At 43.9% G+C, this 24,017-nt stretch overlaps 2 protein-coding genes across 6 annotated transcripts in view; both read right to left on the reverse strand.

Moving 5' to 3' along the window:
• The window catches only part of RBL1 (RB transcriptional corepressor like 1), a 90,004-nt gene extending 74,257 nt beyond the window's left edge, over window positions 1-15,747 (reverse strand). The window contains exons 1-2 of one of the 2 annotated variants that reach the window (XM_031005045.3): window positions 14,347-15,747; window positions 7,556-7,689 (exon numbers count right to left, since the gene is read on the reverse strand). In XM_031005045.3, the coding sequence (XP_030860905.1) occupies window positions 7,556-7,689; window positions 14,347-14,502 (290 nt within the window). In that variant the 5' untranslated portion in view covers window positions 14,503-15,747. The remainder of the gene's footprint in view (window positions 1-7,555; window positions 7,690-14,346) is intronic. The other variant, XM_055373474.2, reaches the window with a different exon arrangement.
• Window positions 15,748-19,825: 4,078 nt separating this feature from the next.
• The window catches only part of MROH8 (maestro heat like repeat family member 8), a 77,843-nt gene continuing 73,651 nt past the window's right edge, over window positions 19,826-24,017 (reverse strand). The window contains exons 23-24 of one of the 4 annotated variants that reach the window (XR_008674652.2): window positions 21,286-21,501; window positions 19,826-20,018 (exon numbers count right to left, since the gene is read on the reverse strand). Coding sequence is in view for 1 of the 4 variants with exons in the window: in XM_031005059.3 (XP_030860919.3) it covers window positions 21,309-21,457 (149 nt within the window). In the remaining 3 variants the exon portion in view is untranslated. Of the gene's footprint in view, window positions 20,019-21,285; window positions 21,502-24,017 lie in introns of those variants that run through there. The other 3 variants (XM_031005059.3, XM_055373477.2, XM_055373478.2) reach the window with 3 other exon arrangements.

Below are 24,017 nucleotides of genomic sequence, written 5' to 3' on the forward strand. Positions count from 1 at the left end.
CCAACCTGGGCAACAAAGCCAGACCTAGTCTCTAAGAAAAAACAAAAAACAAAACAAAACAAAAACTTAGCCAGGCACGGTGGAATGCACCTATAGCCCCAGCTACTTAGGTCACTGAGGCAAGAGGACAGCTTGACCCCCCCGAGTTTGAGGCTGCAGTGTGCTATGATCATGCCACTGCACTCCAGCCTGAGCAACAGAGTAAAAGCCTGTCTCTAAAAAACAAAAACAAAACAAAAACAACCTCAATGTTTTAAAGCAGTCTGGTCATATCTGAAAATATGCCATTCCAATCAAAGCCTAGGTAAAATAACCAGTGTCTATGATTGTGTCCTTAGAAGCAGAACTTTAATTCCAGCTCCATTAATTGTGGAATTGGTTGCTTGAACAAAGTATGAATCCCAAACCAAAATTAGGAAGATTCGAAATCTGAGAGGAGACTCACCAGAGACCCCTGCTGGCTCAGCGAGATTGGGTGAATGGTACCAAGGCTCCAATTATAATATCAGTAAATGGAGGCTCGCTTAAGGTCACTTTATGGTTGCCAAAATGTCAACTGGCCAGGAGACATAGGGCAGCAGCAGCCCCTAGAAGACAGCACAGAGCACGTGTCTCTATGCCGGGGGAGCCTGTAAGGCTGGGCCAGGATCATAAGGTTTCTGCCTCACTAAGGGACAACGCAGGGGCCTAGGGACAAGAATACAACCAGAAACCCCAGGGACCTGCGTACCTCCTTCTTTTTCTCCTCCTCAGGTTGGGGCCAGCCATCCCCCCTGCTGGTGCTGATACAGTCAGCCCTGCACCTCAGTGGAGCAGAGCACAGCATAGTTCACTGAGGCAGAGCTGGGCTGCACTAACAGCTAAACAGCTGAGTTACCATTTAATGTGTATAGTTTGGGAAGATAAGAAAGTTTGGGAAATGATGGTGGTGTTGGTTGAACAATGTGAAGGTGAAGGTACGCTGAACTTAAAAATTGTCAACTTTATGAATTTTATGTTATGTATATTTTACTCCACCACCAACACCATACACACACAAACACACACACACACACACACTCTCTCTCTCTCTAGAGTTTACCCTCCATATCTGTGAGTTCCACATCCATGGATTCAACCAACCACACATCAAAAATAATTGGAAAAAAAGGATGGTTGTGTCCGTATTGAACATGTACCAACTTCATTTCTTGTGATTATTCCCTAAAGTATACAGTGTAACAACTACTTACATAGTATTTACATTGTATTAGGTATAAATAATCTAGAGATGGGACCAGGTGTGGTGGCTCACCCCTGTAATCCCTGCACTTTGGGAGGCGAAGATGGGTGGATCACTTGAGCTCAGGACTTCAAGACCAGCTTGGGGAACATGGTGAAACCCCATCTCTAAAAAAAAAGAGCTACAAAAATTATCTGGGCATAGTGGCACACACCCGTAGTCCCAGCTACTCGGGAGGATGAGGTAGGAGGATTGCTTGAATCTGGGAGGCAGAGGTTGCAGTGAGCTGAGATCATGTTACTGTACTCTAGCCTGGACAACAGAGTAAGACCCTGACTCATATAATAATAATAAAAGTTAAAAAAATTATATTTAAGTTGAAATTTTGAAAACAGCCCAAATTATTATAAGTCAAAGCAAATAAAATCATTTGAAATTTTTGTTTATCTCTCTGAATGAACACATTGATGCTGGGTAACTGCTCTTTTAGCATTAAAAATTTGACACTTAAAAACGTTTTGCAGAAGGCTGGGCGCGGTGGCTCATGCCTGTAATCTTAGCACTTTGGGAGGCTGAGGCGGGTGGATCACTTGAGGCCAAGAGTTTGAGACCAGCCTGGCCAACATGGTGAAATCCTGTCTCAACTAAAAATACAAAAATTACCTGAGCGTGATGAAATGCACCTGTAGTCCCAGCTACTCAGGAGGGCGTGGTGGGAGGATCACTTGAGCCCAGAAGGCGGAGGTTGCAAGTGAGCAGAGATCGCGACACTGCACTCCAGCCTGGGTGACAAGGTGAGACCCTGTCTCAAAAAACACAAACAAAAAATAAAAAAGATAAAAACAGGCTGGGCACGGTGGCTCACACCTGTAATCCTAACACTCTGGGAGGCCGAGGTGGGCGGATCACAAGGTTAGGAGTTCAAGATCAGCCTGGCCAAAATAGTGAAACCCCGTCTCTACTAAAAATACAAAAAACCAAAAAAAAAAAAAAAATACAGGCGGGTGTGGTGGCATGCACCTGCAGCCCCAGCTACTGGGGAGGCTGAGGCAGGAGAATCACTTGAACCCAGGAGGAAGAGGCTGCAGTGAGCAGAGACCGTGCATTGCACTCCAGCCTGGGCAACAGAGCGAGATTCTAGCTCAAAAAAAAAATAAACATTTTGGGGGAAAGGGACTTTGAGAATATCAATCTACATTTTAAAAAGACTTAGTTTTTTTTTTTTTCATAAGTTTGTAATTATTTTTAATGGTTTTTTTTTTTTTTGAAGAGTGGGTCTTGCTTTACCAGCCTGGCTGGAGTAGAGTTGCACCATCATAACTCACTGCAGCCTCCACCTCCTGGGTTCAAGTGATTCTCCCACCTCAGCCTCCCGAGTAGCTGGGATTACAGGCATGCACCACCACGCCTGGCTAATTTTTGTAGAAACAGGGTATCACCCTGTTGCCCAGGCTGGTCTTAAACTCTTGGGTTCAAGAGATCTGCCCGCCTTGGCCTCCCAAAGTGCTGGGATTACAGGTGTGTGCCACTGGGCCTGACCAAAAAAGATATATCTTTTGACCCATTTTTAGGAATCATACATATTTTTGGAATTTATCAGAAATATCATCTTTACAATGATGTTTATTTGTCCGCAACTACAAAGGACTGGATACAATCGAAATGGCCATAAGGCATGGCTAAATAGATGAAAGATCCTTATACCCTAAAATATCCTAGTATCATTAAAAAAATTAATGAGGTAGAACTACATATGCTGATATGGAAGAATTTCCAAAATATAAAGAAAAATAACTGTAGAGCAACACATATAGTATAATTTATGTTTTAAAAAGAAAAAACACCAGCCTGGGCAACATGGTGAGTCCCCTGTCTCTACAAAAAATATAAAATTTGCCAAGCATGGTGGTGTATACCTGTGGTCCCAGCTACTCGGGAGGCTGAAGTGAGGGATTGCTTGAGCCTGTGAGGTCTAGGCTGTAGTGAGCTGGGATCACACCACTACACTCCATCCTGAGTGACAGAGCAAGACTCTGTCTCAAACAAATAAAGAGAAAAGAAAATAAAAAGAAAAAATACCAAAAAACAAGTTTATATATTTGTACATAGGAGGACATTTTTTTTTTTGAGACAGAGTTTTGCTCTTGTTGCCCAAGCTAGAGTGCAATAGCACAATCTCGGCTCACTGCAACCTCCACCTCCTGGGTTCAAGAAATTCTCCTGCCTTAGCCTCCCGAGTAGCTGGGATTACAGGTGTGCCCCACCATGCCCGACTAATTTTTTGCATTTTTATAGAAACGAGGTTTCACCATGTTAGCCAGGCTGATCTTGAACTCCTGACCCCAGGTGATCCGCCCGTCTAAGCCTTCCAAAGTGCTGGGGAGTCCAGGCATGAGCTACTGCGCCTGGCCAGAAGAAATTATTAATAATGGTTAATTACGGAGAGTGCCAAAAGGAGACTTTTTTTTTCTTTTCTTTTTTTTTTTTTTTTTTGAGATGGAGTTTCACTCTTGTCACCCACACTGGAGTACAATGGCACGATCTCTGCTCGCTGCAACCTCCGCCTCCCTGGGTTCAAGCAATTTTCCTGCCTCAGCCTCCCCAGTAGCTAGGATTACAGGTGCCCGCAACCACGCCCAGCTAATTTTTTTGTATTTTTTAGTAAAGACGGTGTTTCATCATGTTGGCCAGGCTGGTCTTGAACTCCTGACCTCAGGTGATCCACCCGCCTCAGCCTCCCAAAGTGCTGGGATTACAGGTGTGAGCCACTGTGCGTGGCCAAGGAGACTCCTTTCTACTTATAAGCCTTCTGTATTATTTAAAATTTTTGAAAATACATTTGTGTGTATGTGTGTGTGTGCGTGGTAAAACATACATAACCTTTACCATTGTAACCACTGTTAAGTCTATAGTTCAGTAGCATTAAGTACATTCACATTGTGCAACCATCACCACTGTCCATCTCCAGAGTTTGTTTCATTATTTGAAATTTGATTTTTCTTTTTTTTTTTTTTGAGACAGAGTCTCACTGTGTCACCTAGGCTGGAGTGCAATGGCGCAATCTCGGCTCACTGTAAGCGCCGCCTCCTGGGTTCACGCCATACTCCCACCTCAGCCTCCTGAGTAGCTGGGACTACAGGCACCCACCTGGTTAATTTTGTTTTTGTATTTTTAGTAGAGATGAGGTTTCACTGTGTTAGCCAGGATGGTCTCGATCTCCTGACCTTGTGATCCACCCGGCTCGGTCTCCCAAAGTGCTGGGATTACAGGCGTGAGTCACCGCGCCCAGCCTTGTTTTGTTAATTTGAAATGGAGTCTTGCTCTGTCGCCCAGGCTGGAGTGCAGTGGCGCTATCTCAGCTCACTGCAACCTCCACCTCCAAGGTTCAAGTGATTCTCCTGCCATGTACTGCTCTACATTTGTTTTGTTATAATTCTTTTTTGTTTAGTTCCCCCAGAATCTGTCATTACAAAGATTTTTGAAATTATATGAACAATGATGACAAACATTGACAGAAAAAGATCAGATTGTTTTATACTAACAATGATAATGTCTTGCTCAATTAAAAAATTAACCCCATTGATCTTCATTTAATTTTTATCATCTTATTTTATTTTTAGAACCAAAATTGTTTAAAAATATTTTTTTTAGGCTGGACATGGTGGCTTACGTCTATAGTCCCAGCACTTAGGGAGGCCAAGGCGGGTGGATCACCTGAGGTCAGGAGTTTGAAACCATGCTGGCCAACATGGTGAAACCCTCTCCCTATTAAAAATATAAAAAATTAGCCAGGCGTGGTGGTGGGCGCCTGTAATCCCAGCTACTGGGGAGGCTGAGATCAGGCCATTGCACTCCAGCCGGGGCAACAAGAGCAAAACTCCGTCTCAAAACACAAAAAATAAAAAAAAATTTAAATTTAGCATCAACTAAAACCTATTTGCCATTTCTGAATAGGGCTTTAAACTTTGCTCCTCTTCTATTCTGGAAACACAGGAATAGCAAATAGACAATGACCACAAATAGTTTTGTCCCAGAAACAAAGAATATTAGCATGAATCCAAACTGGATAGCTAAATTTGTTTTGTTTCCTATCCAACCAAATAATTCTATATGCTTGATACTAGAGTAAGTAAAAGATGTATCTGAGACCCACAGAGTAGCTGCAAGGTGAAAAAAATTAATATACAGTAGAGAAATAGGACAACATCTTGACCAGATGACAAAAATTAACATCACCAATGAGATGCAGATGGATAACACATGCCATCATCAGATGTGATATCCTGAGGAGACAAAATCACTTACACAGTTTTCCATCAGGGAATGACTAACCTGCATCTAATCAAAAGTTAATAGGAGACAAATCCAAAATTGGGAACCATCTATTAAAAGAGGGGATGAGGGTGGGCACAGTGGCTCACGCCTGTAATCCCAGCACTTTGGGAGGCTGAGGTGGGCGGATCACAAGGTCAGGAGTTTGAGACCAGCCTGGCTAATATGGTGAATCCACGTCTCTACGAAAAATACAAAAATTAGCTGGGCGTGGTGGCACATGCCTGTAGTCCCAGCTACTCAGGAGGCTGAGGCAGGAGAATCGCTTGAACCCGGCAGGCGGAGGTTGCAACGAGCCCAGATCGCACCACTGCACTCCACCTGGGCAACAGAGTGAGACTCTGTCCCAAAAAAAAAAAGAGGCTGAGGCAAGAGGACCACTTAAGGTCAGGACTTTGAGACAAGCTTGAGCAACATAGTAAGACCCTGTCTCTATAAAAAGATTTAAAAATATCAGTCAGGCATGGTGGCGCATGATTGTAGTCTCAGCTACTTGGGAGGCTGAAGCAGGGGGATCATTTGAGCTGAGGAGTTTGAGGCTGCAGTGAGCTAAAAAGGTGCCACTGCACTCGAGGCCTGGGCAATATAGCAAGACCCGGCCTCTAAAAAAATTTTTTTTAATTAAAGAAAGGGACAAAGTGATTGTGGATTATATTCTTCAAAAATTGTAATGTCATAAAAGAAAAAGAAAGGCTGTGGAAATGTTCCTAATTAAAGAAGAATAAATAGACATGATAAGCAAATGCAATACCTGATCCTTAATTAGAAATTGTACTTCCAGGAAAAAAAATGCCATAAAGAACATTATTGAATCAACTAACAAAGCTAGAACAGAGATAGCAGGTTAAATAAAATTATTTTATCAGTGTTAATTTTGCTGAAGTTGGTAGCTGTACTGTAGTTATTTAAAGAAATACACAGTGAAGTATTTTGGGGTAAAAGGCTATAAATGTATGCTACTTAGATTAAAATGGTTGAGCATAAAAAGAGAAAGATCTGGCTGGGAGTGCTGGCTCACGCCTGTAATCCCAGCACTTAGGGAGGCCGAGGCGGGTGGATCACCTGAGGTCGGGAGTTCGAGACCAGCCTGACCAACATGGAGTAACTCCGTCTCTACTAAAAACACAAAATTAGCCAGGCGTGGTGGCACATGCCTGTAATCCCAGCTACTCGGGAGGCTGAGGCAGGAGAATCGCTTGAACCCGGGAGGCAGAGGTTGTGGTGAGCCGAGATTGCACCATTGCACTCTAGCCTGGGCAACAAGAGCGAAACTCCATCTCAAAAAAAAAAAAAAAGAGAGAGAGAGAAAGATCTATATATTGAAGAAAGAAAAATCAAATGAGAAAGCAAATGGGATAAAATGTCAATAACAGGTGACTCTGAGTCAAGGGTATATGGGTATTGTCCTTTTCTTATTTTTGTAACTTCTCTGTAAGCCTAAAATTATTTCCAAATTTTAAAAAATTAATTTTAAAAAGGATAGCTAAAGATTTAACACAGAGGTTTCTAGCAGAATTTGAGAAAGGCAGAGAAAGAATATGAAAATTGGGAAAGGATTATCTATGTTATAACTTAGAATTAAATGAAGTCACACAGTGGCTCACGTCTATAATCCTATAGCACTTTGGGAGGCTGAGGTGGGTAGATCATTTGAGGTCAGGAGTTCGAGAACAGCCTGACCAACATGGTGAAACCCCATCTCTACTAAAAAAAAAAAAAAATACAAAAAATTAGCCGGGCTTGGTGGTGTGTGTCTGTAATCCCAGATACTCGGGAGGCTGAGGCATGAGAATCACTTGAACCCAGGAGGCAGAGATTGCAGTAAGCCAAGACTGTGCCACTGCACTCCAGCCTGGCTGGCACAGTGAGACTGCATCTCAAAAATAAATAAATAAATAAATAAAATAAAAATTAAATGAAGTCAAATGATCTCAAAACAAGAGAAAACTGATTCCAAAATTTAGAGCTTATATAACATTTAAAAACATCAAAGAGGTTTACCTTAATTTAGCTGAACGTAGTATTCTGGTAAGTGAAACACAGTTGCCTTCCATGATACCCTTTCCAACTGTGGGAATAATGCTTTTGCGGCATGCAACATATAATGAACATGCCAACCAGTGTGTAACTTCTCCCTGGCAAGCAAAAGACAAACAGCAAAACAGGTATAATATTATGTTAAAATGCTTTAATTCTAGAAACAAGAGATGTAGAATTATCTGGTCTCAATTTTCCTTATGTAGATAAAGGGCCAGAGAAGTGAAGATATTTGCCCAAGGTCACAAAGCTGTTAGTTGCAGTAATGGGTATAAAACTCCTTACTCTTAGTTCTGTGTTTTTACAACTATAACATGCTAAATTAATATTAATCTAAAGATAAAAGCCTGGCTTGGTGGCTCATGTTTGTAATCCCAGTAACTCGGGAGGCTGAGGTGCGAGTATCACTTGATGCCAGGAGTTTAAGACTAGCCAGGGCAACGTAGACTCTAAAAATGAAAATAAAAAAATTAGCCAGGCATGGTGGTGCTTGCCTGCAGTCCCAGCTACTTGGGTGGCTGAGGCAAGAGGATCGCTTAAGCTCAGGAGTTCAAGACTGCAGTGAGCTATGTTTGTGCCACTACATTCCAACATAGGCAACTGAGCGAGATCCTGTCTCTTAAATCCTGTCTCTTAAAAAAAGAAAAAGAAAAAAACTCTTTCACCTACACTCCAAATGTAATACAGGCATATGCCACATAACATCTTGGTCAACACTGGACCACATATACAATGGTGGTCACTTAAGATTATAATACTTGCCAGGTGCAGTGGCTCATGCCTGGGAGGCTGGAGCGGGTGAATCACTTGAGGCCAGGAGTTCAAGACCAGCCTGGCCAACATGGCAAAACTCCATCTCTACTAAAAATGCAAAAAATTAGCTGGGTGTGGTGGCATGCACCTGTAGTCCCACCTACTTGGGAGGCTGAGGCAGGAGAATAGCTTAAACCCGGGAGGCAGAGGTTGCAGTGAGTAGAGAGCGTGCCACTACAGTCTAGCCTAGGCAACACAGGGACACTCTGTCACACACACGAAAAAGATTGTGATACTGTATGTTCTAACTGTTCTATATATTAAAAAAATTATAATTTACTGTACCCCTTTTATATTTAGATACACACATACTCACCATTATAGTTACCTATAGTATTCAGTACAGAAACATGCTGAACAAGTTTGCAGCCCAGGAGCAACAGGCTATATTAAACAGCCTAGGTGTATAGTAGACTACACTATCTAGGTTTGCATAAGTATACTCTGTGAAGTTCACACAACAAAATCACCTAATGTTGCATTTCTTAGACCATGTCCCTGTCATTAAGTGAAGCATGTCTGAATTACCAGAAGAGTTCTATTAAAATTTGTCAGCATGACTTTCTTGATTTTAAGAAATGGCCTTGATGATCCTGAAGTTTCTATCATTTTTGCTTTATGTTTCTCTTTAACTAGTGTGGCAGGGAAAGGCAAGAACAGAGTAAAAAGTTGGCAAGGGAGTCACACATAAATTAATATTAATCTTACGCAACATGAAGGAGACTGTCATTTTTGTAAGGTAAACATTTGGGGAATTATTTACCCCAAAACATGTCATCTTTAAAATACAGTCATATGCATTGCTTAATGACAGGGATATATTCTGAGAAATGCAACATTAGGCAATTTTGTTGTGCAAACATAGGATAGCCTACTAAACCTAGGCTATATGGTATGCTTATTGTTTCTAGGCTACAAACCTGTGGAGCATGTTACTATACTAAATACTGTTGGCAAATGTAACACAATAGTAATTATTTGTGTATCTAAACACAGAAAACATATAGTAAAAATAAAGTATGTGTGGTCCATCACTGACTGAAACATTCTGCAGCACACGACTGCAGTAAGCACGGCTCTTTATATTAGTAGATATCTCAATTTACAATGCCACAAAAAGGTGACATTTGGGAATTCAACAATTTTCTGCATTAGACTTCAGACATCTCCAAGCTAGAATCACTTCCTGACTTCACTGCTGAAATACAATAGCTGAAGTTTAAGGATTAAGAATTACGGATAGGCCGGTGCGGTGGCTCACGTCTGTAATCCTAGCACTTTGGGAGGCCAAGATGGGTGGATCACCTGAGGTCAGGAGTTTGAGAGCAGCCTGGCCAATGTGGCGAAACCCCGTCTCTACTAAAAAATACAAAAATTAGCCAGGTGTGGTGGCGCACGCCTGTAATCCCAGCTACTTGGGAGGCTGAGGAAGGGGAATCACTTGAACCTGGGAGGTGGGGGTTGCAGTGAGCCAAGATCACGCCACTGCACTCCAGCCTGCGCGACGGGAGTGAGACTCCATCTCAAAAAAAAAAAAAAAAAAGAATTACAGATAAAGGCCAGGCACAGTGGCTCATGCTCGTAACCCCAGCACTTTGGGAGGCTGAGGCAGAGGATTGCTTGAGCTCAGGAGTTCAAGATCAGCCTAGGAAACATAGTGAGACCCCTGTCTGTACAAAAAAGGAAAAAATTAGCCAGGTATGTGGCACATGTCTGTAGTTAGAGCTACTTGGGGAACTCAGATGGGAGGATCATTTGAGCCCAGAAGGTTAAGGCTGCAGTGAGCTGTGACTGACCCATTGGACTCCAGCAAGGGTGAAAGAACGAGACTCTATCTCAGAAAAAAAAAAAAAGAATTACAGATGTAAATCTCATAGCACAACACAATAGTGTTCTTATACACTGTTCCACAGACTGTCTTTAAGACCAAACCCTAGAAGGATAAAAAGATTGATAAAAAGATTTCTTGCAATAATCTAAAAGGGGTGGGTAGAAATGGGTGGCCATCAATAAACCCAATGTTCCTACCCTGAAGGAAGGAGAAGTCTTTTCTCAAAGCACTAAATGAGGCAGGTAAGCTTAAAGATGAATATTTTTACAAGCTTTGATTAATGAATTGCTTGGGAATAGGGTCTGGTCATGGTGGCTTACGCATGTAGTTCCAGCACTTTGGGAAGCTGATGTGGGTGGACTGCTCGAGTTCAGGGGTTTGAGACTAGCTTGGGTAACACGGCAAAACCCTATCTCTACAAAATACAAAAAAATTAGCAGGACGTGGTGGTATGCGCCTGTAGTCCCAGCTACTCTGGAGGCTGAGATGGGAGAAGTGCCTGAGGCACTTTTTTTGTCTCAAAAAAGAAAAAGAGAAAGAGTTGTTTGGGATTAGCATCCAAGTATTATAGAGCCTTTGGATACAGGCTACTAAATGAAAATTCTAGCAAGATGGTGAAAATATAAGTCCTAAAATTATTGTTTCAATTTTTTTAAAGACATTAAAGAATACACTGATTTTTATTTTACTTTTTAAAACAGGGTCTCACTCTGTTGCCCCAGGCTGGAGTGCAGTGGTAGAATCAGGGCCACTGCAGTCTTGACTTCCCAGGAATGAGGGCCACTGCAGCCTCGACCTCCCAGGCTCAAGCAATCCCCCCACCTTAGCCTCTGGAGTAGCTGGGACTAAAGGCACATGCCACCACACCCAGCTAATTTTTGTACAGATGGGGTTTCACCATATTGCCCAAGCTGGTCTCAAACTCCTGGGCTCAGGTGATCCACCTGCCTCAGCCTCCCAAAATGTTGGGATAACAGGTGTGAGCCACCATGCCCAGCCTATTTTATTTTTTGTAGAGATAGGGTCTCACTATGTTGCCCAGGCTGGTCTTGAACTCCTGGGCTCAAGTGATCCTCCTGCCTCAGCCTCCCAAAGTGCTGGGATTATAGGCGTGAGCCACTGTGCCTGGCCTGACTTTCTTTCCTTAAAAAAGTCAACTATTTTATTCCATGAGAATAAAATAGAATACAATTCTGTTTGATAAAATCCTATTTCATAAAAATTCTATGAATTCTATGATATCAGAAACCATTTTTTGCATTTCTAAGGCCTACTTGCCAGGCCTTAGAAATGCAAAAAATGGTTTCTGATCTCACAGAACTTCACATCTGGAGCTAAGAAGAGGAGCAGATACTATCATTTATAACTGGTGAGATATACAAGCTATGAGAAGAACTGAAGATAAAGTGTTGTAGGAGAATATAGTGCAGTGAATAACTGATTTTGACTACAGTTTAGGGAAGGCCTCACAAAAGGAGACAAAATTTGTAAATCACTAAAAATGTAAGCAGGAGTTTGTCAGGTAGACTAGAGAGGGGTAGGGATTGGAGAAAGACTTCTTAGGAAGCATGAGATATATGAAAATGACTACTCCAAATATCTTTAAAAAACTGATTTTAAAAAAAGAGGAAAATAAAACACTGGATAGAATAAACACAAAATTTCAGTTCATACATTTGTGCTTTCTAAAGCAAGCATTGGGCTGGGCACGGTGGCTCATGCTTGTAATCCCAATGCTCTGGGAGGCTGCGGCAGAAAAATCACTTGAGGCCAGTTCAAGACCAGCTTGGGCAACGTAGTCAGATACATCTCCACAAAAAATTGAACAATTAGCTGAGCACCGTGGTGCATGCCTGTAGTCCCAGCTACTGGGGAGGCTGAAGCAGGAACATCACTTGAGCACAGAAGTTTGAGTTTACAGTGAGCTATAATTGCACCACTGCATTCCAGGCCTGGTCAAAAGAGCAAGACCCTGTTTCTTTTCATTTTTTTTTTTTTTTGAGATGGAGTTACACTCTTGTGCAGGGTGGAGTGCAATGGCACGATCTTGGCTCACTGCAACCTCTACCTCCTGGTTTCAAGAGATTCTCCTGCCTCAGCCTCCTGAGTAGCTGGGATTACAAGTGCACGTCACCATGCTCAGCTAATTTTATATTTTTAGTAGAGACGGGGTTTCACCATGCTGGCCAGGCTGGTCTTGGACCCCTGACCTAAGGTGATCTGCCCACCTCAGCCTCCCAAAGTGGTGGGATTACAGGTGTGAGCCACCGTGCGCCCGGCCAAGACCCTGTTTCTAAGGAAGAAAAAAAGAAAGAAAAAATAAATAAGTAGAGCAAACATTGAAGATGTCCTATTCAACTCTGCCTAACTAGAGATTTAGCTCTCAACCTTTCCTGGTGTTGGGGGTGAGGGGAAAGATTCCAGGCAGAGGGAATGGCATGGATATACCACAAAACTGGGAACAAACTTGTCATATTCAAGAATCTGAAACAGGTGCATGCCTTGACCGTAGTTTGACACAGTAAATGCTTATTCAATGACAGATGGTGTGACCTTGGGCAAGAGAGACCAAATCAGACCTAGGATGTCAGAAATGCTTTCTCAGGCTTTCAAAAATCAATCTGTTTTCAATTGAGACGCCATTCATTCTAATCTCCCTTACTTTCTTATTCTTCCCACAGCTCTCCAGTCATGCCACCCACGGATGTGGACCATTGTCCTTTACCCAGTCTATCCAGTCCTGAAGACACTTTTTTCAGGTACTATTCCTTCATATATAGGCACACACACAATCAACACTTTTCCAACTCTATGCCTTTGAACCCAGCAATTATTTCACTGGGTGGTGAGTCAGTGGTGCACCCTGGGAGTGGGTCCAGCGCCCTTGGCACATGAAAGCCTTTGAACATGAGGCCAGTGGTGCTATGTGAAATACACTCCATCACAATTCTGTCTACACTGGGCTTATGCTCGTCTGGGTTTCTTTCTCTGTTTTTAGATAGAGTCTTACTGTCACCCAGGCTGGAGTGCAGTGGTGTGATCTCCACTCACTGCGGCCTATGCCTCCTGGGTTTAAGCAATTCTCCTGCCTCAGCCTCCCGAGTAGCTAGATTACAGGCAGGCGCCACCACACCCAGCTAGTTTTTGTATTTTTTTAGTAGAGATGGGGTTTTGCCGTGTTGCCCAGGTTGGTCTCGAACTCCTGGCCTCAAGTGATCCGCCCGCCTTGGCCTCCCAAAGTGCTGGGATTATAGGCGTGAGCCGCCACGCCCAGCCTGGGTTTCTATATTAGAATAATCCTAGGCAAGACAACCTTCTGAGCCTTGCCATTATCACCTGGAAAGCAGTCTAATACTCACTGCCATGCCATGTTCACAGGGCTGTTGCGAGGATAAAATGCAAGAATGATGGGGAAAAAAATCAAGTAATTATAACTGACATTTGTTTTATTCAGAGCCAGACACTGATGCAAAGCATCAGGACGATGCTCTGACGGAGGAGGAAACGTAGGGCTGAGATCAGCTTCGTGTGCACATTGGCTTTGATCAAACTGCTGCACAGCGACCGGCAGCTCCAGCCTGGTGAAGCAGAGGGTGGAGGTTAAACGGCTCAGACCCTGGGTCTGGCTCCATCTCTAACCGTGTGACCTTGGGCCTGTAGCTTAACCCGTCTAGGGCTCCGCTTCCTCTTGCGTGAAATGGGGATCACAGAACGGGTTCGGACGGAACTGAGGGTCCATTTAAAGCTCTGGGCAGTGATGTCTTGGCATGCAGTTCATTTTCACTTTACCATTATATTTGTTCTTACTGATTTAAGGGCAGCACCATGACGCTTGTGGCGCTTGGCGGGGTAGAGGGAAGTGTGGTCAGGAAGCCTGGGGTCTGAGCGGCGCGGGACCTAGGCCGCTCCTTTCCTGAGCTTCAGTTTCCCGCCTCAAAATGATGGGTGGATTGGCTGAGCTACACCCACCTTTCCCGCCCCTCGGCGCTTGGCTGCGCAGCGACCCTCCTAGGTGGGGAAACTCCCACCACCCCATAGGCCAGGGAAGGGGCGGGGCAGGGGTGGGGCCTGGCGAGGGTAGGGTCCGGCCGCCCCACCTGCTGCCGCTCACCTCTAGGCTGTAGTTGCCTCGGATGGCAGTAAAGTCGTCCAGGGCTTCGGCCGCGCTCCCCTCGTCCAGGTTCAGCTCCTGGCACAGGGCCTGTAGCGCCTCCCCGGCTGCGGCGACCACCGCCGCCCCCTCAGCGTACGGCTTGTCCTCGAACATCCCTTCAGGCCCCGCGGGCTGCGCGCCACGGCCCCCGACTTCTTTCTCCCTCCCAGGCGCGCTACCCACAACCACCTGCGCCAAAGCGCGCGAAAATCTGCAGTTGCGGGACGTCTCGTCATCCACCGTCTGCCTCCGCTTTTCTCCTCAAAAAAAGTCCGTTTTTCCTCCGGAGCACCTAGCAGTCCCTCCCCGGAAATGTGATAAGAAGATGGACCTCAGATTCTGAAAGACCTGTCCTTGGCCCTTGGCTGGTCGCGGGGGGCCCAGCCGGCGGGACAGAAAAAGAGCGGAGGGATCCTCAGCCCGCGCGCAGAGCCTGCTGGGAGGTGTAGTCCATCTCTTGGGAGATGAAGCCCGCGGCCTCCCCGTCTTCCTGGTTAGGCTCTTGGGTTTTGGGGCAGGGCTGGGCTGCCTACTGCGAGGTGGCCTCGTGCAGCGTAGTGAGATGCCTCCTCTATCCACGGGCCCTGGGTTTGTCACTGTCCCTGGGCGCCAAACATAATCTGACTGAGCTGTACCCCTTGAGTTAGGAGATGGAGGCTGGAAGAGAAAAAAGTAGCCCCTGGACGAAGAGGGGCCTCTTGGGACTCTCCCCAAAGTCCTAGTGCCCAGTGAGCGGTTCGCTAAATGACAGAGGGGAAGGACTGGTGACGGATATTAGAAGACGAATCCTCATCTCATGCTAGTCGCTAAAAGAGGCGGGCAGAGAAGACTGCAGTAAATGAGGCAGGAGAATAGGGTCTGGAGGCAGGGAACCTATGGCTGTTTCACGTGACTTCTTAAAACTAAATTGAAAGGAAAACCCCAACTTTCCACGCCTAAGTAACAAAAGAACCAGAGGCTGTTCCCTTGGACCTTTTCTGCATGGCAGATGGGAAATTGGCTGTCTGCAACAAATCACACTGAGCGCTTTCCAGTCTTCGTTTGCAACTTTGTAACTTCACTCCAGCCTCTGAACGGTTGCTGTCCATAACCAATCAGACTGATGGCGGAAGAGTCTTCCTTTGCATAGAAGTATAATTTTGTAACTTCACCCTGGCCTCTGATTGGTTGCTTTCTGCAACCACTCAGATTGATTGTGGGCTACCACTTCAGTTACATCAAGAGAGCATAAAGTGGCCAATGGGAAACTTCTAGAGGAGGGTATTTGGACCCCAGAAGATTCTGTGTCTGGGCCCTTGAGCTGTTGCGTGGGTTCGCTTCCCCACTATGGAGTGTACTTTTGTTTTCAATAAATCCCTGTCTTCGTTCTTTTGTTGTTCCATTATTTGCTTTGCCTGTAATCCCAGTACTTTGGGAGGCTGAGGCAGGTGGATCACTTGAGTCCAGGAGTTCGAGACCAGTCAGGCCAACAAGGCAAAACCCCGTCACTACTAAAAATATAAAAATTAGCTGGGCGTGTGGGTGCACTTGTGTAATCCTAACAACCTGGGCAACTGAGACATGAGAATCAAGAATCGCTTGAACCGAGGAGGCAGAGGCTGTAGTAAGCCAAGACTGCACCACTGCACTCCAGTCTGGGTAACAGAGTGAGACTCTGTCTCAAAAACAAACAACTGAGGACACATCTGTCAAGCCCAGCCTCACCTACATGCATTTACAAAAACCAAAAATCAATATGCCCTTCCTTATATTGGTTTTATTTTTTCTTATTATCCCAGGACATGCCCATTTAACCCAAAATTGAGCTTTTCTGAATAGAAAATGAAGTATGGAAGGCCGGTTGCAGTGGCTCACACCTGTAATCCCAGCACTTTGGGAGGCTGAGGCAGGCGGGTCACCAGATCAGGAGATCGAGATCATCCTGGCCAACATGGTGAAACTGCGTCTCTACTAAAAATACAAAAATTAGCTGGGCATGGTGGCGGGCACTTGTAATCCCAGCTACTTGGCAGGCTGAGGTAGAAGAATCGCTTGAACCTGGGAGGCGGAGGTTGCAGTAAGCCAAGATCGTGCCACTGCACTCCAGCCTGGTGACAGAGCGAGGCTCCATCTCAAAAAAAAAAAAAAAAAAGAAAAAAGAAAATGAAGTATGGGTAGTGAAATAGATTTACTCTGCCCTTCATTTTTGAGCCAGATACACATGAAGGTTGTTTCTATTTTGATCCCATTGTGTGATAGCCTCTATGATTAGCCTCCCTGTTGTGGTTTAATATTTCAGAGTTCTCCCAAAGCATGTGGTTGGAGCCTGATTATGACCTTTAGGGATTCCAAGACTAAAAGGATTATAGTGTGCACCCTTCCAAATGTAATTCAAAATATATGCAATTCTAAATCACAAAATAAGTGTAAGAAAGTACAAGAAAGTTCTAATTTTCCCAAGATCTCATTTTGAAATTCTTAAAAATTTTTTTTCTTTTTTTGTCCTCCAGCTTTGCTATGCCCTAAGCAGAAAATCAGTCTGCACTTGCCCCTCTCAGGACAAACTGCTTGTCTAACCTTCTATTTAAAAAAAAAAAAAAAAAAAGCAGTTGATATTTGTGGGGGAGGGGCAAGACCTGACCTCACCATTCTTTTTTTTTTTTTGAGACAGAGTCTCACTCTGTCACCCAGGCTGGAGTGCAGTGGCAAGATCTCAGCTCACTGCAACCTCTCCCTCCTGGGTTCAAGCAATTCTCCTTCCTCAGCCCCCCAAGTACCTGGGACTACAGGCACACGCCACCATGCCCGGCTAACTTTTTTTTTTGCATTTTTAGTAGAGACGGGGTTTCGCCATGATGGCCAGGCTGGTCTTGAACTCCTGACCTCAGGTGATCCACCCGCCTCAGCCTCCCAAAATGCTGGGATTATAGGCGTGAGCCACCATGCCCAGCTGGACCTCACCATTCTTAATGTTCTTTTTCCTTGGAGGAAAAACTAAAGTGGTGATCTTTAAGCTGGTTCTGCACTGTGGAAGTAGTGCATTACAAAGATTAATAAAGCCTCTCTACCCACAGAAGGGGGAAAGGATTTGCATACAATCTTAGAAAAGCAAATGTAAATGGCTTTTAGATGTGAAAAGATGCCCAACTTACTTTCTTTCTTTCTTTCTTTCTTTCTTTCTTTCTTTCTTTCTTTCTTTCTTTCTTCCTATTTATTTATTTATTTATTTATTGAGACGGAGTCTCACTCTTGTTGCCCAGGCTGGAGTGCAATGGAGAGATCTCGGCTCACTGCAACCTCTGCCTCCTGGGATCAAGCAATTCTCCTGCCTCAGCCTCCCGAGTAGCTGGGACTATAGGCATGTGCCACAACGCCAGGGTAATTTTTGTACTTTTTAGTAGAGACGGGGTTTCACCATGTTGGCAGGATGGTCTCGATCTCCTGACCTCGTGATCGCACCCGCCTCGGCCTCCCAAAGTGCTGGGATTACAGGCGTGAACCACTGCGCCCGGCCCCAACCTTTCTAATAGGAAAAATATATATACAAGTTTAAACCTGTATAAAACCATATTTTAATCTATTCAATTGTCAAAAATCCAAAAGTTTGAAAATGTTCTAGTGACTCCCCATTTCTTTCAGGGTTAAGCCAAGTTCCTTGTCCCGGCCTACAAGGCACTAAGGGTCTGGTGGTCCCCTGTCTAACTCTGCCTTCATTTGCTACTCTCTCCTTTCTCACCCTACTGTAGTCATACTTGTGATTCCTTTTGGCTACCTTTTTTTCCTCTAATTTTGAAAAATGCAAACTCAATTTTTTATGTAGTTGTTAACCCCAATGTTTAAAAAAAGTAAAGCATTTCATCCAAATTACTAACTAAAAGATAATAGCTAAGAATACCTGAACCAGATATCAAATAATTGGGGGAAATGGGGGCTGGGCATGGTGGCTCATGCCTGTAATCCCAGTACTTTGGGAGGTTGAGGTGGACAGATCACTTGAGGCCAGGAGTTCGAGGCCAGCCTGGCCAAAATGGCAAAACCCCATGTCTACTAAAAATACAAAAATTAGTTGGGCGTGATGATGCTCGCCTGTAGTCCCAGCTATTTGGGAGGCTGAGGCAGGAGGAGAATTGCTTGAACCGGGGAGGCAGAGGCTGCAGTAAGCCGAGATTGCGCCACTGCACTCTAGCCTGGGCAACAGAGCAAGACTCTGTCTCAAAAAAAAAAAATGCAATTAACCATTAGATACTTCCATTCTTCACCTGCCAGTTGTTCCATTTCCTTTCTTCTTTCCCATATCACCTCCAAGATGTCCCTCCATTGCCCTAGATAGCTCAGCTCTGGCTCTCTGTGTATATTCTTCAACCAAACAAGAGCCTGAGAATCAGATTGATGGTGACTATTTCTAATTAGTCCAAATTAGTCCAGCGTGCCTCTTGGGGGCCTCCCACAATTCCACATGCAGCTTATAAAAGTGGCCGCCCAACACAAACTAATCTCTTTTCGCAAAATATTTCTGCTTGTAAGAAATTTTTCTCCATTTATGCTTAAAGCAGACAGTGGGTACTCAACAAATAATAGTTCCTATCCTAGAGCCATTTGAGGATCTGACATCAGTTATAGGAGAGGGAATTATGAAAATGGAAAAAAGGGAGAAGGAGTGGAAAACTTGGATATATTGGGATAGATTTACCATTACACCAATTCAGAAGTTTTTTTCTTGCTTGGAGGTTTTTTCTTTTTCTTTTTTTTCAGACGGAGTCTTGCACTGTTGCCCAGGCTGGAGTGCAGTGGTGTGATCTCGGCTCACTGCAACCTCCACCTCCTGGGTTCTTCTGCCTCAGCCTCCTGAGTAGATGAGACTACAGGCACATGACATCATGCCCAGGTATTTGCATTTTTAGTAGAGACAGGGTTTCACTATGTTGGTCAGGTTGGTCTCAAACTCCTGACCTCATGATCTGCCTGCCTCAGCCTCTCAAAGTGCTGGGATTATAGGCATGAGCCACCGCACCCGGCCGCTTGGAGGTTTTTAAGGGAAAGGAAAAGGAAGAAGACAGGGCCATAAAGGATTTCACAAAAATACATCATTAAATATGAAACTATAAGAATGGATTGTTGGCCAGGCATGGTAGCTCACGTCTGTAATCCCAGCACTTGGGAGGCCAAGGTGGGCAGATTACTTACACTCAGGAGTTTGAGACTATCCTCGGCAACATGGCAAAACCCCATCTTTATCAAAAATACAAAAAATTAGCTGGGCATGGTGGCGCACACCTGTAGTCCCAGCTACTTGGGAGGCTCAGTGGGGAGGATCACTTAAGCCCAGGAGGCCGAGGTTGCAGTGAGCCATCATCGTGCCACTGCACTCCAGCCTGGGTGAATGAGTGAGACCCTATCTCAAAAAAAAAAAAAAAAAGTTACTTTATTCTTAATATTGTTAGCAATTAAGCAGACATACTAACATTGTAACATTAACATTTATTTAGAATCTCTTTTGAAGCTGTCCTTGACCTGTTTCTCAAGACTGGAATTCTGCTGGGTGCGGTGGTACATGCTTGTAATCCCAGCACTTTGGGAGGCTGACACAGGAGGATGACTTGAGGCCATGAGTTCAAGACTAGCTTGCCACACAACATAGCAAGCTTCTGTCTCTACAAAAAAAAAAAAAAAAAAAATTAGCTTATTCATCTCTAGCTGTCAGTCCCTGGTGTGAGTCCAGTACAAGGCGGGGGGGAAGAGGAATTAACAATCACTAAATATGTACTCTGTGCTCAATCTGTGTAATACCTCTTACATACACTCTTTCATTTACTCCTTCCAACAAGCCTTTAGTTAGAAAACGCTATCTCCATTTTTTACATGAACCTGCAGATGAGAAATTATTTTTTTAATGTTTCCAGAAAGTCAGCTATAATGCTGGCATTTGATCCCAGATGTGCACACTCCAAACTTCATAATATTTCCACTATATTATTTTGCCTATTCCAAATATAGCTCTATTTGCAGAGCAAATAATTGTGCTGATATTTGGTGAGACAGCACGTGCAATAGAAAATCCAGTTTATGATTTACATGGAGGCAGAAGATGTAGATATAGGCAAATCCTAACATCACCTATGTTAGCTCTTGTTTCTGTTTTGCCTTTCCCATTTGACAAAGAACTGTTTGTAGCAGTTAAGGGCTATTTTATTTTCTGAGATGGAGAGAACAGTATGAAGGGCATACCATTAGTAGGTATGGTTGTGTGTACCTGTAGTTCCAGCTACTTAGTAGGCTGAGGCAGGAAGCCGGGACTTTAAGGTTAGTGAGTTATGATCATGCCACTGCACTCGAACCCGGGTGACAGAGGGAGACCCTATCTCTAAAAGAAATAAAACAAACAAAAAAAAAGATGTGAACTTTTTTTTTTTTTTTTTGAGACAGAGTCTTACTCTGTCGCCCAGGCTGGAATGCAGTGGCGCGACCTTGGCTCATTGCAACCTCTGCCTCCTGGGTTCAAGCGATTCTCCTGCCTCAGCCTCCCAAGTACCTGGGATTACAGGTGCCTGACACCATGCCTGGCTAATTTTTGTATTTTAAGTAGAGACGGGGTTTCATCATGTTGGAGTTCATCAGGAGTTCATCAGGCTGGTCTCGAACTCCTGACCTCAAGTGATCTGCCTGCCTTGGCGCCCCAAAGTGCTGGGATTATAGGCGTGAGGCACCATGCCCGGCCAAAAACTCTATAGATTTTTAAATTATATCTGCAATTTTAAACTAAGAACTGCCCTCCTCTATATCTTAAGGTTTTGAAAGCAAAAGACACGTTGGAGGTAATTAAATGGGTAGAGGTGGCTTCATGCTGGCATTGTTTTAAGTCTGAAAAAAGTGGGGCTGGCATCAGTGGCCTCTGTGGTTTCTGAAAGGATTGGTTTTTACCTGATGTTGCTTGCCTTGTGTTTCTAGGCAGAGGACCTGCCCATGAGCTTCTGCAACCAGTTCACTCTCTGCTTAGGTTTTGGTTCGGCCCTCGCCATCTGGACTAGTAACAGAGTCTGGGAAGCGATGATGCACAGCGAGGGCTCAGGGTCACACAGCAGGTCTCTCAGATCTAGCGGTAGGCAAACACAGGTTGGAGGTAAAAGCCCCTGAGATCTGTGGAAATGAATGAAGGTCTAGATAGCAAAAAGCCTACATGCCCATAGCAGCTTAGATTACGGTCCAACTGTCTAAAAGTTTATATATCAGTGAATTGTTTCCAATTTTGATCTACAAAACCTACCGGTTTCTGAGTTGCCAAACATGTCACTCCTCTGCAATAATCACATTCCAAGCAGTCTTTCTAAAGTCGAATGATCTGGACCTCCCAAGCCATGTCTAATGTTAACATCTAAGTTCCTGTGTTGGTCCTAGAAGTAACTCTTACATCATTATCTTCTTTTAATTAAAAAAAAAAAACTTTTAGTTTTTAATGTTTTCTTTTCTTTTTCTTTTTCTTTCTTTTTTTTTTTTTTTGAGATGAAGTCTCCTTCTGTCGCCCAGGCTGGAGTGCAGTGATGCGATCTTGACTCACTGCAACCTCCGCGTCCCAGGTTCAAGTCATTATCCTGCCTCAGCCTTCGGAGTAGCTGGGATTAAAGGTGCCCACCACCACGCACGGCTAATTTTTGTATTTTTAATAGAAATGGAGTGTCACCATGTTGGCCAGGCTGGTCTCGAACTCCTGACCTCAAGTGATCCACCCATCTTGGCCTCCCAAAGTGCTGGGATTACAGGTGTGAGTCACTGTGCCTAGCAGTTTTTATGTTTTCTTATTGCAAAAGAAATACATGTTCATTGTGCAGAATATTTAGACATTACACGTAAGCACAAGAAGAAAAGTCACCCATAATCCTACCACCTAGCGATAACTACTGTTATTTTCAATATATATCTTTCTGGTCTTCTTTCCATACATTTATATTTACATATATATGCTTTTATTTTTTGTCCAAATGGAACCATATGACCGAGGAATTGCAAATGCTGGTTTTATTTAATGATACCATATCATCATTTATCTGAGTCACTTAAAAATTATTCTAGGCCAGGCGCACTAGCTCATGCCTGTAGTTGCAGCACTTTGGGAAGACTAGGGAGGTGGATCATTTGAGCCTAGGAGTTCAAAACCAGCCTGGGCAACATGGCAAAACCCTACGCCTACAAAATATCAAAAAGTAAAACATTAGCCGGGCGTGGTGGCTTATGCCTGTAGTCCCAGCTACTTGGGAGACTGAGGTGGGAGGATCCCTTCAGCCTAGGAGGTGGAGGTTGCAATGAACTGAGATCATGCCACTGCATTCCAGCCTGGGCAACAGAGTGAGATCCTGTTTCAAAATAAATAAATAAATAAATAAAATAAAAATTATTCTATAATATGTTTCTTCACTATTCAGGTTGAGGATCCCGTATCCAAAATGTTTGGGAGCAGAAATGTTTTGGAAATTAGACCATTTTGGATTTTGGAAGACTTGCATATACATAATGAGATATTTTGGGGATGGGACTGAAGTCTAAACACAAAATTCATTTATGTTTCATATACACCTTATACATATAGCCTGAAGGTAATTTTATACAATATTTTAAATAGTTTTGTGCATGAAACAAAGTTTTGACTGTGTGTGTGTGTGTGTGTGTGTGTGCGCACGTGTGTGCGCACGTGTGTGCGTGTTTTAAACAGAGTCTCACTCTGTCACCCAGAGTGACAGATCTTGGCTCACTGCAACCTCCGTCTCCCGGGTTCAAGCGATTCTCCTGCCTCAGGCTCCTGAGTAGCTGGGATTACAGGTGCGCGCCACTACACCTGGCTAATTTTTGTATTTTTAGTAGAGACAGGGCTTCACCATGTTGGCCAGGCTGGTCTTGAATTCCTGACCTCAGGTGATCCGCCTGCCTTGGCCTCCCAAAGTGCTAGGATTACAGGCGTGAGCCACCACAACCGGCTTGATTGTGTTTTGTCTTATGAGGTAGGTCAGGTATGGAATTTTCCCATTGTGGTGTCACGTTAACACTCAAGAAGTTTCGGGTTGGAGAACATTTCTGATTTTGGATTTTTTTGATTAGGGATGCTCAACCTGTATATAATTCTACAATATGAATATGCTATAATTTCTTTAATTATCTATTGTTTCCAATCTAGATTATTTCCCACTTTTGTTATTCTAAATAACAATAAATGGACATTCCTGTAACTATTTCTGCTTATTTTCATAGATTAAATTCCTAAACAAGAATTGATAAGTCAGGCTGGGCAGGGTGGCTTACGACTGTAATCCCAGGACTTTGGGAGGCTGAGGCGGGCAGGTCACAATGTCAGGAGTTCGAGACCAGCCTGACCAACATGGTGAAACCCCGCCTCTACTAAAAATACAAAAAATAGCCGGACATGGTGCCTGTAATCCCAGCTACTCAGGAGGCGGAGGCAGGATAATTTCTTTTTCTTTTTTTTTTTTTTTTTTTTTTTGAGACGAAGTCTCACTCTGTCACTCAGCCAGGCTGGAATGCAGTGGCGCAGTCTCGGCTCACTGCAACCTCTGCCTCCCGGGTTCAAGCAATTCTCCTTGAATCACACCTGGCTAATTTTTGTATTTTTAGTAGAGACGGGGTTTCACTGTATTGGTCAGGTTGGT

The sequence above is a fragment of the Gorilla gorilla genome, chromosome 21 (assembly GCF_029281585.2).
Source record: "Gorilla gorilla gorilla isolate KB3781 chromosome 21, NHGRI_mGorGor1-v2.1_pri, whole genome shotgun sequence".
NCBI classification, from domain to species: domain Eukaryota; kingdom Metazoa; phylum Chordata; class Mammalia; order Primates; family Hominidae; genus Gorilla; species Gorilla gorilla.